The sequence below is a fragment of the Ammospiza caudacuta genome, chromosome Z (genome assembly GCF_027887145.1).
Source record: "Ammospiza caudacuta isolate bAmmCau1 chromosome Z, bAmmCau1.pri, whole genome shotgun sequence".
NCBI classification, from domain to species: domain Eukaryota; kingdom Metazoa; phylum Chordata; class Aves; order Passeriformes; family Passerellidae; genus Ammospiza; species Ammospiza caudacuta.
Genome location: NC_080632.1, coordinates 85,618,876 through 85,633,091, shown reverse-complemented (window position 1 = coordinate 85,633,091; position 14,216 = coordinate 85,618,876). Strand labels below are relative to the sequence as shown.

The 14,216-nt window shown below is 40.4% G+C and overlaps 1 protein-coding gene across 2 annotated transcripts in view; it reads right to left on the bottom strand.

The window, feature by feature from the left end:
• The window catches only part of KATNAL2 (katanin catalytic subunit A1 like 2), a 28,363-nt gene that overhangs the window by 11,618 nt on the left and 2,529 nt on the right, over positions 1–14,216 (bottom strand). Inside the window, exons 2-10 of one of the 2 annotated variants that reach the window (XM_058823956.1) lie at positions 10,251–10,396; positions 9,688–9,854; positions 7,602–7,644; positions 7,073–7,196; positions 5,995–6,090; positions 5,375–5,473; positions 4,574–4,651; positions 1,405–1,503; positions 796–859 (exon numbers count right to left, since the gene is read on the bottom strand). In XM_058823956.1, coding sequence (XP_058679939.1) covers positions 796–859; positions 1,405–1,503; positions 4,574–4,651; positions 5,375–5,473; positions 5,995–6,090; positions 7,073–7,196; positions 7,602–7,644; positions 9,688–9,854; positions 10,251–10,396 — 916 coding nt within the window. The remainder of the gene's footprint in view (positions 1–795; positions 860–1,404; positions 1,504–4,573; positions 4,652–5,374; positions 5,474–5,994; positions 6,091–7,072; positions 7,197–7,601; positions 7,645–9,687; positions 9,855–10,250; positions 10,397–14,216) is intronic. The other variant, XM_058823957.1, reaches the window with a different exon arrangement.

Sequence of the window (14,216 nt, the reverse complement as noted above, 5' to 3'; positions counted from 1 at the left end):
CAGAGACACCTTCCACTGTCCCAGGTTGCTCCAAGCCCCATCCAGCCTGGCCTTGAATATTCCCAGGGATCCAGGGGCAGCCACGGCTGCTCTGGGCACCCTGGGCCAGGGCCTGCCCACCCTCCCAGCCAGCCATTCCTAATTCCCAAGAGCCCAATATCTGTCCCTGCCCTCTGGCATGCTGAAATGGTCAGATGCCTTCTGTGGCAGGAACACCTAAACATTCACAGAACAAATGGATTTCATTGCAGAGAGAGGCTTTGCAACCTGACTCAGGGGGTTCTTGTGCCCTCTGCCCCCTTCCAGCCACATCCTGGTGTCAAAGGGGGGGCAATGGGAGCAGGGAAGCCACACTAACAAGTAAAATACGCAGCTAGAAGAAGGCAAAGCTTCCACCCCATTCCCAAAACAACCCCTAAAAGCAGAAGAAAGGAAGGACATTTTTTACTAAGGAGGTAAACCATGGCAGATTTATTGACATATCATAGGATCATGCCAATCTTGATTAAAATGGTCCAAGCTGAGTAAAACAGAGATCTGAGTTTTCATTCCCCTGAATTCTTAGTGTAAGTACTGTCTCTGGAAGATTGCACTATAAAAATAGCCAAGGCTCACAAGAAAGGGCAGGTTTGAGTGTCAGAGATGTACATAACCATCCAACATTCTCTCCTTTTAATTTATGTACAGAACATGCTATTTTTTAACAATCTGATCTAATTAACATTGATGATTTATCCACAGGACAAAATAAGAAGCAGTGACAAACACAGAGATGTGGTAAAAAGCTCTCCATACCTGGTGGTCCATAGAGCAACAATCCTTTCCAGGGGGACAGAATGCCAGTAAACAGCTCTGGATACTGAAGGAAAGTAATTTAGGGATTAAAAATGTATCATCTAAAACAAACTGCAAGGGATTGTAGTCCTCACCTTCACTGCTCCTAGCACATTCAGAAAACATAAGAAGTTTGAAGAGAGGCATAAAAAATGCCAAAACAATGTGACATGTATGATCTGAGTACTGAGAAAAATGCTGTGTTTATTATTTGAAATCTGCTTTCAATGTTGTTTTTTTTTCAAGTGCAATTGATGTGACATTCTCTTCTGTAAATAATTTTTCATGGAAATAATATAAGTCAAACCCAGCTCTTCTTACAATGCCAAAGGTGCCAAAGAATTGGACCTAACTCATACAGTAATTATATTGAAAGGTAATTTTCCTGTAGAAGAATGCAGGTGCCATTTCAGATGGAACAGGAATAGTTCTGGCATGAAACAGGAACACCAACATCCCTAACACAAATGGCCTACCAAGGCACAGCAATACTGAGAACTCTGAAACACCACTCTAACTGCAAGGAAACAAGCCCAACGCTGGTTTTGTCAAAGCTATTTAGCACCTTACCTTTATGGGGTAAACAACTGCTTCCTTGACCAGCCTTTTAGCTGCATCCAGCCCTATAATATCATCCCACTTCACGTTTGGCTTATGGAGATAAATGTCCTGCAACACACATCACATCTTGTTAGCAAAACTCCTTCTGCAGTCGGATAATGACTCTGGCAAAGTAAAGGGATCGACTCAGGGATAAAATAGTGGTGCTGTTAAGTGATACAGGCTGTGTTATTTAACCCTAGGTTCCAGGCACCTCCCAGGAGGGAAGCACACACAGCAATCACTTCCCCTCCAGGCCCCAGTTTCCCTAATGTATTCCTAGCAAATGTAGATGCTGAGCAGATCTTTCTTAGATCTGTTTTCTGTTAGTTTGATTTAGGAACCAACCAACATATCAAGAGCAATTGGGATAAGAAGGTTCACCAGCCCTAATATTTTGTCTCTACTGCTGCAAGTATTGGATGTTTAAAAAAAGAAGCAAAAGTAATCATAGTGACACATTCAAGTTTACACCACCAATGAACTTCAGTAATTCAAATTACATCTGAATCTTTGAGCTGAAACACCTTCTGAGCCTCACTCTTCAGTGAATTTTTCTTCCCTATTTTAAACATGTTCATTTTATAGTCACAAGTTCCACAGCTCACTCATGTGCAATGTGAAAATATTTTATTTTTTTTTAAACTTGACGCTTAGTAACTTTATGGCTGCACCTATTACTTACGTTATTACTTATTATAATGTTATTACCTATTATTTATGTTATTTCTTGTGTTGTAAGTAACAGCGAAAAAATTCTATGTACTCCACTCTATGCAAGATTTTATATGCTGCAAGAAAAGCTGTGAAAAACTCTGCAACAGGAAGAAATTTTCCCCCTAAGAATCTATCAAAAGATAGATGGCAATTAGTCTATGCCCTGAAACACTCACTAAATTAATTTCATTTAATTCATTCAGCTTCCCAAATCTTCTATGAATCTTTCCATTTGCCTTTATAATATTTTGTGGCTTTGTGTTCCAGGGGCTAATTGCAAAAAATATCACATCCTCAGTACAAATATTCAGGATAAATTCTGCTCTCCAACAAAAATAGTCCACATAGACTGGAAAAAAATTATGTGGTTGCATCCAAGGGGAAAAGTTAATACAATTAGAAAAAATTATTTATATAGAATAGGTTACACTTTCCCCGTCTATTAACAGTGAATTAAGATGAATCAGATTTCTGCCATTAAGTAGAGACTTACATAACTGTTTCCAAATTAAATTAGATTGTGTTATGAAATAGATATAACATGCTATTCATTTGTATTGATTTATACAGTGTTGATTACCATAGCAACTAGGAACATACCATAATGGAGCACAATTCAAAAAACACACTATAACAAATGGAAAGCAATTTTTAATTGCTTTTTCTGTTAATGTAGCAGCAAGAACAACATTATTTTAAAGGTCTACCATAAATAAAAGACCAGACAAGAATTGAAACAAGTGAAAATTTTCTTACTTTAAGGTTGAAAATTTCCTAAGACATTTGTTAAGTTCTACTAAATGCCAAATACAAAACTTGTGGACCAAGAATTTGGGCCGTACACAGATTTAAAAATCAGTCAGCAAAAGTCTTCCATGATTTTTAGAAAGATGATTTTAATCAGGTTTGCCCAAGATGTTACCACTCATGATATTTATATCCAGAAACTCACAACACTACCAAACACTGTGGTGCTGAGAATCCTTTCTGATGAGTGACTCATCCGAAAGTGGTGCATGCTAAGCATTTGTGTTTCCTGTAGCCACACATCCCCAGTGGACCAGGGCTTGTTTGTCAGGCTACACCTCAGCCCAGGAGTGAAATGAATGCTGCTGACAAGGCTGTGCCTCCCTCCAGGGGCCAAGCTGCCCATTCTGGAGGAATCCCCAAGTCTGCCCTGGGACATGGTGCATTATTGATGCTGCTCTGGCAGTGCTGGGATGAGGGTACTGCTTGCAGAGCTCACAGTAACAGCATCTCTCCACTGCACCACTGAGAATGCACAGGGAGTGCAAATCCTTTGTGCACAGGATGCACAAAGCAAGGCTCAGGGCACATTCTAACCCAATGGCCCTGGACTGTCCTGTGACACAGCCCCAGGGCAGGGCCTGTCCCTGTGCCGGCCCTGCTGAGGCAGCTCCAGTGCTGGGGACAGCTCTGGGCCCTCAGCACAAGAGAGACACCGAGGGGCTGGAGCGTGTCCAGGGCAGGGAACGGAGCTGGCAAGGGGCTGGAGCCCCAGGAGAGGCTGAGGGAGCTGGGCAGGGGCTGAGCCTGGAGCAAAGGAGGCTCAGGGGGGCCCTTGTGGCTCTGCACAGCTCCTGACAGGAGGGGACAGCCGGGGGGGTCGGGCTGTGCTCCAGGGAACAGGGACAGGAGCAGAGGGAACGGCCTCAGGCTGGGCATGGGCAGGCTCAGGTTGGACATCAGGAGGAATTCCTTCATGGAAAGGTTTATCAAGCCTTGGCACAGCTGCTCAGGGTGTGGTGGAATCCTCATCCCTGCAGTTTAAAAGCCATGTTGATGTGGCACTTGGGGACACGGGTTAGTGATGGCCTTGGCAGTGCTGACCTGATGACCTTAGATGGCTTTTCCAACCTAAATGATTCTCTGATTCTAAACCATGCAGGGATACCAGGGTCTAATAGTAATTTTGGTAGATCCTATCTAGTAGATACATTCAGAACGGAGATATTGCTGTGATACTGGCACACCGCCCGCAGAGACTACAGCCCTGTGCCTGGAATGGAACTGCACCCAAAGGGTGGAATCAAGGTTTCTCCCATCATCTGATCACAGCTAGATAAAACATTAGATAATAGTTAGTTTTAGCTAATATATTTAAATCTCTCTTTCCAGTGAAGTATTGCACTTTTTTGTGTAGCAAAAAGGAAATCCATGACAGTCTGCACAGCATGATTAAATTGCCTGTTCCCCATTAGAAATGAATGAACTTAATTATTTCCTCCCACTGTGCATCAGAAAGAAACATCATTACATGTAAAGAGATGACTTGTTGGGGAGCTATGCGGAGGGAAAAATAACTTGCACTATCAGTGACAGTAAAAAGAAGTAAACAGCATTCCCACATGACAAAGATAACCAACATCTCTCTACAACTGATATGGAGATCTGCTCTTACTTTGCTCACAACCACTGCAAGTTCTCTCATCTCACCAGTCATGCCAGTAAAAGCACTAAGAGGTTTCAATAATCGTTCCTAAAAGAGAAAAACATAGGTTCTTGTCAGACTGCAAGTATTTTTAGACAAACTATTATATAATTTTTTAGTTGTAGTAATATCAACTTTTAAGGTTGCAGAAATATGTGTAATAATACAAATTTTAAAGAAAACCATATTTGCAGTGTCATTTTCTTCTGACAGAATCTAACCCTAATCAACATTAAAATGAGCAGCTTTCTTATTGCACTTAAAGTCCTAAATACAACCTACATAGACTAAGAGGAGTGAAAAATGTAACTGCAGATCACAGTTTTGCCACATTCTCCTTCTGGATAGTTTCTTCCAGTGTAGCAAGTAACCAGGCAGACAAGCACCACGAAAGCTGGAAGCACTATCTGAGAAATTCTGGCCTGTGTGTGGAGTGTTTACAGAAAATTTATCTCAACCATCAAAATTCTATTGTAGAGACATACTGAGCTGAAAGGAACCAGGATTTCACTCCCACAAGTTCTGCAAGTGTCTGCAATTATTTTTTCATATTAAGGCCTCCTTTTTATTTGTTGCCTTTCATATTCAGAATAAACAACCACTATCAAGTATGGCTGTCCCTTCAAGGAGGAAATACACCTCTCAGAAATCCAAGGCCTTTTTTAGCACTTGGGAACAAAACCAACATTGTTGCAGTATTTTGTTTTGTTCCTGGTTGTGCAAAACTCAAGTTCATATTCATTGGATGGAAATACGATCAGAAACACTTACTGATGGATCTGGATCACAATTAAGGCTGTTCAAGGGAATTCCATCTGGTGGCACTCTGACAGCATCCTGAATCATCTTGCGGTAGTCAATTATTTGGCCCTAAAGGAGAAAAATGTTGCTGTAGGCTTTACCATGGTGGTAGCACTACTCTTAAAAATACACTGGACCAAATTTTGTTTGCAATTACAGCAGTGTGTTTCCTTACTGCATATACAGTTGTAGCTATGGCAAAAATTTATCCCAAAAACTGTGGTATCAATGGGGATAGAACACACAACTCAGTCAATTCAATAATCTAACTGCAGAGCCTTTCATTACCTCATTCAGGAATTCAAAATTTATCTTCAGTCTTAGTTATTTACCACTGGGCTTTAAAAAAAATAAATATTCCTCTCTGAGTATGTTTGAAATAGTATTTAAAGCAAAAAGTGCCTCCTATGCAAAGAATTAATTTTTTTTATACAAAATTATAAAATGGACTATTCAGCTGACTATACAGAAACATTTTTATATAAAAATGGAGAAAAAACCCTACCATTTGATATTTTTTAAAACCTCTGTGCTTTTTTTTTCCTACATACATATTTCTCTGAGAAACCACATACCAGGTTTCCACCAACCTTTCTTGGGTGAGAGCTGTCCCCTCCAGTTTTGCCAATTCCTGAGATGCTTAAGCCAAAATCAGATTGATCCAGAGTATCGGCACCATCACTATTCTAAAGAGAAATGACTTTTAAAACAGATGTGTTGCCAAGTAAATGGATTGAAGGTATTATGTGATAGGTATCATTCCCTCTCTTCACAGAGGCCCAGATGAAGTTCCAAGAGAAATATTGATCATTTAAACACCACGGTAGATTTAACTGGACTTCACCTAACTGGTGACAGCAGTGAAAGCCACAGCTCTGGAGCTCAGCAGTGAAGTTATTCCATGTACTGAACAGAAAACTGCATTTTGCATAAGAAGCAGCTCTTATGCACAGTGGAAATGACAGGCCAAGTAAAAGGCACAGCATGTCACCTCAGAAACGAGGAGCTATTTTAGGAGCTATTTTAGTAACTTCACAGCATTTACTGCTGTAAAATCCAAAAGGCAAAGTTTTGCAGTATTTTTAGGGGTAGCAATAGGTCAGAGAAGAGTTCCTCTGGATGCAGAAATATAGCCAGGCCCTTAAAAAAAGGTTGCAGTAGACACAGTGCTTGCCCACCAACCTGCTGTTCCTGTCCACCCTCCGTACAGGGATGATAATAAAGTCGATTTCACAGTAATCTCACCAAAATGAGATTCTCAAACCTAAACATTACAGACCCAAATTACTCCGCGAGTCTCAAACAACTTATGCACTGTGAAGATGCTTACAACTGATACCACTTCATCCTTTATTTGTTTGTTCTGTTTTCTGGCGCTCAAGAATGACTATATTGGTATTAATGGAAAAAACCTCTGATTGCTTTTAGTATAGGTTGGATTATATAACTCCTTTTCCTCTAATTTTTGCCTGTGACTGCCCCCAAACTCATGGCCAGAAATTCTCTCAAGGTCTTGCACCTATAATCCTTAAATGACAAAATCAGTCAAACCCATTAGTTGCACAATTATTAATTGTGCAACTCCCATCCTCTTGCTGCCTACAGACTTCCCAGACAAAATCCCATTAACTTCAACTGTACTGCTGCCAAGATAGAACATGTTTAAACCTGTCTGGGGCTCTCCTTGGTGGAGGATTTAGGTTCTGCTGTACTCCCAGCTGAAGTTTTTGATACTGATCGTTGCACTGTCTGTTGTTTGACCCTTGGTACATTCTGAGAAGAAGCTGCTGTCCTAGAATAAATTAAAAAAAAAGCAAGACTTCCATGACTTTTTTTTTCTTCAAAATACCAAAAGACCCAAAGCTTCCAAATAAAGCAGCTTTAGGCTAACTTTGCTTCCACTGAAGTGATGGTGTTAATCTCAATCACAGCAGAGTTCAATGCTTACTTTTTTCAAACACCCCCCCGGCCACTTTACCCACACTGCAGAAGCTCTGTAAATTGTCTGCCTCTCCATTTGGGAAACAAGTCTCTAATTTCCTCCAGCACATACAGAAAAAATGCACCACACAGTCAGGAGCATGGCTCTAGGCTTTGGTCCTCCTCTGGTGTCACAGCATTATCTTAATCACAGTGCATATTTGCTTTTACTATGAAAATTTTCTGCCCAGAAAAACACCCCACACATATATCTCACCTTCTTGCTCTTCCTCCACTTCTCAGCTGTTGTTTATTTTCTGCTGAGGCAAAATTAATATTAAAATGGAAAATAATTAAGGATCTAAAAAGGGCAATTTGAACCTTTTTTCCCCTTTAAAAATATTTTTAAGCACGCAATAATGACCTTGGAAATAATAATGCATAAACAAGAACAGCATATAAGCACTGCAAGCTTGCAAAAACTTACTGAAAACAAACTGGTGTTGGTGAGAGTGCTTTTGCTTCAAGCTTTTTACATTTTAGCTCATTCAGTCTTAGGTTTCTCTGCTTACATTTTAAAACCAGTATCATATTCACAGTAAAATGGACACCATCCGAAATTAGATTAAGTACAATAATTTAATATAGCACACAGAATGCTTATTTAATGCTAATAATTTTTTCGTTGCTGAATTGGGAAATATGAATTTGCCTTACTCCTCTGAAGAGGAATCAAGTTCAACATAACAAGACAGAACAAATGTCGCATTGCAATAGTGGTTATCAAGCTACGTTATCTTTTGCATTATTATTATTTTAAACAACTTCTGTCAAAGGAGAGCTTTTTTTTCACAAAATGTCCAACTTGCAAAGCCCAGATGTGAACTCATAAAGCCAAGGATTTGTATGATGCTACCAGCATGCCCCTGGTTGCTCCAAAACACCTCTCCTGTAAGTACAATGCTCTTGCACTCATGATTCTACACAATAAAATAATCCTTCCCAAACAGTTATTTCCCTGAAGGAGCTTGGGAACACGGTGAGTTTAGGGGCAGCAGAGCCCACGGAGCAACCTGTAATCTTGTGGGTGTATCTACAACATTTCCAACTCATTGGAAATGAGCATGGAAATGACCAACCTGTTACTGTAGGACTTGCCAAGAGTGGTGCAAAGAATTCAGTTGGAAGGAACACCACACCAAGGGTTTTATTTAGATATCCAAGTCTGGCAACAGGCACAATTAAGGCATGGTGAAAACTACGTGTAGTGCAGGAGAAGAGGCCGCTTGTGCTTTAGGGAAAAAGGATGATGCCTCCCTGCCAGCATGGTCACAAATCTGAGCATAGGTAATGGCAGACTACTCCATGCCTGAGAAGCTTTACTGACAAAAAAATGCATAATGAGAGCTTTTAAGTGTCCAAGAGTGGCTTTTTGGGAATTCTTTTTTACTTAGGTCATGGATTCAGTCTTGCCTACTGCTCTGACTATGATGTGAAAAAATGCTTTATAATATTTTTTCACTCTTGCCTTGTAACAAATCTTTTTTGTTATGTCCTGCAGGGCTGTTCTTCCTCTTTGTATCAACGGCAATCAATAGGGTTCTAGATGTACTTGCCTTTTTCAAGCAAATTTCAGGAAAATTCCAATTACTAAACCCTTTAATTTGGAAAACACCTCTAAGACCATCCAGTCCAATCACTCCCCAACCCCTGAAGTGGCCACCATTGATCCATGTCCCCAGCTGCCACATCTACACGTGTTTTGAACCCTTTCAGGGATATTGCTCCATCACTTCCTTGAGCAGCCTGTGCCAGGGCTTGACAACCCTTTTCATGAGGAAATTTTCCCTAATCTCTAATCCAAACTTAGATCCTTCAAGCTTTTCATCACTTACTCTCATACAGTTGTTATTATGGCTTCTCCAAGTTATATTTTGTGCTCAAGTGCAAAACCATTCAGGGTCATAACAGAATGCTCATATTCTGATTTGCCTCATTCTGTATCGTTCATCCACTATTCTCTAACCATGAGAAGAAAGTGAATAAATATATCTCTGCCATTATGCTTTGTGCTTAGCTGACATTTTCCAATACCAAAGCAGCTTTCAAAAGACAGAAAAATGCCACCTTCTAGGTCCTTTATATAAAGAAAGAAGGAAAAACAGAAGGGCTCAAAGCCACCTCTTTTAATTCTGGTGTCTTGTGTGCTAGAACTTCAGATGTGTAACTGTACATTAAATTGAACATTACATTAACCTGAACATTAAATGCTGACATACATGTCAGGGCTGTGAGCATAGCAGGGAAATAAACATTTTAGACTTTGGAAACAAAAGCTTTCTTTTTGGAACAGAGCCACATACCAGTGTCCAGGACCTTTTTGGTAATTTTAGGATACTTTTGAAATTTTACAAAATAGTAGCTTTCATATTCCATCAATATTGTCTCAAGATCAATGTTGTCACAAACTTCAAAGCCACGTAAACCTAATTTTGTCTCTTGTTCCAAAGCATTTGCAGCATCAACATATCTGGCAATTTAAAAACAAAACAAACAAGGATCAAAAAGCTGAGAGTCATCATCTTACTCTGATTTCTGAAAGAAGCAGCAAACAATGGCACTAGTAAGCATACAGTATCTTTAACCTGTCCACAGTCCTATTTTTATAGAAGTATAAACTCTAATTTTAATAAGCTTTGTTGGTGGATCTAAAGTATTTTAAATTATATAGAGATTTTTTGTTTCAGAAACTGAAACAATTTAGCAAAGTAAACTGTGAGGACACCTCATAGTAGTTTGCCACTTCCTCACATTAACCCCAAGGCCCCACTGTCCATTCCGCCAACAGAGGACAGAGAGATGCAGTACAGCAGGTCAGACACACACAGTCCCACAAGGGTAGAGCACTATTATTTAAAAAACATACCCTTTCTCCATTAAATAATGCAAAATTAGAATGAGGAGATTTTTCCGACGAGCTTCTGTTCGCATCTCCTCCTGTGAATTAAGACAGAACTCTAGATCAAACGTAATATTCTCTTTATTTCTGTTAGCAACATCTAAATGTAGCCTCTGGAAACAAACAAATTAACACAACAGCATGTAAGAACTGTAAAACAACTCACTGTTAATAAACAGAAGGAAAGTGGTTTTCAATCTAATTTTTCTTACACATTATCAGGGCTACTGGATGGGTAGAAACCTTTTCCTAGAGAAGAGAAAATTATTTTAGGGTTGAACAAGTAACTTACTTCCCTTACTATGGCTATGGCTCACAACATGTTCAGACTGCTGTGAATTTCAGGGCAGGACTCTTGCAGACCTGAATGCTTCAGGGACTGTGCAAGGAAACCTTGTGCTCCATCCTGGCTGTGTCCTTCCCTTGCAACCTGAAACCTGTTCTCTGAGTGCCTGGAGAAGGGGGCTGGTGAACAGGTCTGGGATCTGCATGACTCTACTACAAGGACCAGCTGTAACACTTGCTGACACCTCCCATTTCATAGCCCTTGATGTATAAACACAACAAATGAAACACAGTCACTGGAAAAATTAGTATATTGGGATAACATGAAACTTGCACGATTTTCACACAGGACTGACCAAAATCAGGACTCAACACGAAGAAATTCAATACACAGTCAGTCCCATGGATGTCTTGGCACAGACTGGAGAACCCAAAGTCATTCACAAATGGTTCAGCAATAAAAATAAGGCAGCATAAAACATCCTTTTCTTCACCCAGTGAAGCTTCAGCGGAGAGAGTATCAGATGCAATTTCAGGGAGAGGAAAAGGCACAGTGGAAACAGAATCATGGAGGATGGTGGAATTAAGCCTTACTCTGATGAAACATGCCCACATATGCTCAGTGTCTGTAGAGAACTTCTGAGATTCTTCGGTCATAACAGAAGGTGCTACAATGAAAGCTCTAGAAATCAGCACATTGCTTTTGGTCTGCTTCACTGGGACTTGAAACTGCGACCACAGGGGAAGTAGGCATGGCCAAACACACATTTAGGTAAATTAATGACTTCCCTTCTCTTTTAGGTTGGGAGGCATTGGGAGTTCGACTCGATGATCCTCATGTGTCCCCTCCAACTTGAGATATTGTGTCCTTCCTCTGATTTGGTGATTACTTGTGAGGACCCAGTATGAACAGGAAGGAGTGGCACTTAATGGACGGGGAAAGAGCAATGATTTCTGTTGATTGCACAGCACACACACATCCCTGATCACATTGCACAGTAAAGCTACACAGGCTCCTGCTTCTGGCCCCCGTTTCCCTCTCTTCTATCCCAAATGAGCAGCATCCCCATCCACCCGCAAGGAAAAGCCCAGCCCAAGTGTCACCCACTGCCTGCAGTGACAAATGAGATTTCTGTCCTCTTCCTACTGCAGACAGAGCCCCACCACCTGTACCAAGGACTTGGGCTGCTCTCTGCCCGTGCCTGGCACACAAATTGCCAACAAACTACTACTGACCAAGGCTGATGTTTTTAAAACCCCCAAGATAACCCCCCCAAAAGAAATATTTATACATAACAACCATTACTTTATTCTTTCTGGTCTCTTGGAAGAGAGAGCAACCATAGCAGACTTCTGATAGTAGAGAATCACTTATTACAAAAATCAAAGGTGTTTTTTGGGTGGTGCAAAACCAATTTCCCTCTTTATACGCCACTCCTTTGCAAGGTTAGACCTCCCTCTGCTCTGCACACAGCACTGGGTATCACATGGCATTCCACTGCTAAGTTCAACACTTGAGATAGCATCAGCAGCTTCTGTTTTATTTTAAAATAAAATCTGACAGCCTGTAAAATGTACTGGATAGAACTGGGAAAAAGTATCACAGTCCAGCAGATATTTCCTGGGACGTTTGCTTCAGTCGTGGGGCCATCTAGTGTCAGGACTAAGGAAGAGCTGGGGTTTGCTCTTAACGTTTCCTGCAGAGTCAGAGTGAATTGGCATTTCACACATTGCAAATAAGATTTGTAAAATGTTCATTCTGGTTTGCTAGAATGAAAGCTAATACTGGCTGGGGAAAAGGGAAAAAAACATAACCCCTTTCTACCTTTGATATCCTCTTGGGAACGTGTTTCCAAAAGAAGTTACAATACCACTTCAGTGGTGGTACAAAGATAATTTTTCTGAATCATTCTGGGGAGAAAGGAGTGCTGTGTAAATGTTTTGTAGATTGGTAACTCTTGTATGAAGCAGAATGGTTCCTGGGAGGTGCTGCAACAAGAAATGAAGCAATTCTGAGAATTGCCATGAGCAAACAGAGAACACACACACACTGAGATGAAAGAGTCTTTTCCTTCTAAATCTTTTGATATTGATGCTTGGAAAACATTTTGAATTGTTGCCTTTTTACCATTTCTCCTGGATGACCAGAAATTCTGAAACACATCTGGAGATGCAAGAAGGAAGCTGGAGTCATCACTTGCTGAGAATCCCACCTGTACATCCTTTAAAATGCAACTGCTCCTGAAGGTTTACGCTGCGAAAGATTAACTGTTGTGTTTCCTAATGTATCAAAGGGCAAGGTTACAGCTACCTCTGAATATTTAAAATACAGTATGCAAACAGCCTGGCCACCACAGAAGACAAACACATCAAGTGTTTCATGGAATAAACGTGGATATTCTGACAAGAGAGGAATTACCTCTGCCTGATGGACTGACAGGGTGCATGATCCATGGTTGGAACTTCCCTTGAAAAGAATTTGTGTTCTGGCATGTCATCTGCTGCTGTTCATCCCCTTTTGTTACTTCTTTAAAAAGCACTTTAAATTCTAGTATAAATAGTGATTGGCAGCATCTCAAATAATTTAAGTACAGGCTTGCTTTGGGGGTAGGATAGCATTGCGTCTATGTGTGAGCCACCTACTTCAGCCTTGACACAGCAATGTTCCTCTGGCTGTGCTGACCAAACAGAAGGAAAAATGAATCTTTACATCCTAAAAGAGCCCCATCTAAAAATGAGAAGAGAGTTTAGACTGTGAGGTTAATTCTGTCTTTAACCTTTTTTAAGAAGAGTGCAAACAGCAATGGCTGATTTTGAGAATCAGATGTGTCCAAAGAAAATTAACTAAGCTGTTAATCAGTTAATCAACTGACAATGACTTGCATTAGGTTGGACTGAAAAACAGAACCGAGGTATCTCTTGTAACTCAGTTCTGTGAGAGCTCTATATACCAAAGAAAAACCAAGGACCTTTCAACATGCACCTGCTGCCAAGTCACAAATCTGGTGAACCAGTGGCATACGGATTATTGCCTGACCAGCCCCACCAATCCCTTTCCTGCATTTCACCATTATTTTAGCACATTATTATTTCACCATTATTTTAGCATGCACCCTTTCCAGAAGGCAGATGAGCCTCTCTGTCAGTGCCAACAGAAGCTTTATCTGTCCCCTTAAAAGAGCTCTGTGCCTGCCCTGGTCTGCTGTCCTGAGCCCCAGTTTGTCCTCTAGGACTGACCCACTGCACTTATGTCCAAAAAAACCTCCCTGCCACAATCCAGGCAGACACTAACACTGCCCAAGGCTTCTACTGTGCTTAGGGAAGAAATGGCAAATCTTACACAGCATGAAAAAACAGGAGTACTTACAAGTGCAAAGTTACTTAAAATTCAGTTTAGCTTTATAGTGATCTAGCCTTCCTGTTTAATTAGTATTTAGAATTGCATGTTGCTTATAGCCACTGGTATTTCAATAGATGTTTAAATGTTAAAAGTTTAATAAGCTTCCATTCTTAAAAGAAAAGAAAAACATATGTAATTAAATTTTCAATTACTATAGGGGGTTTTGGTGTCCATGAAATTAATAAAACCTTAAGGCACTTAAATGTGATCTTGTTTTAAAAACTAAATAGTTGAGCACTTAACTAATT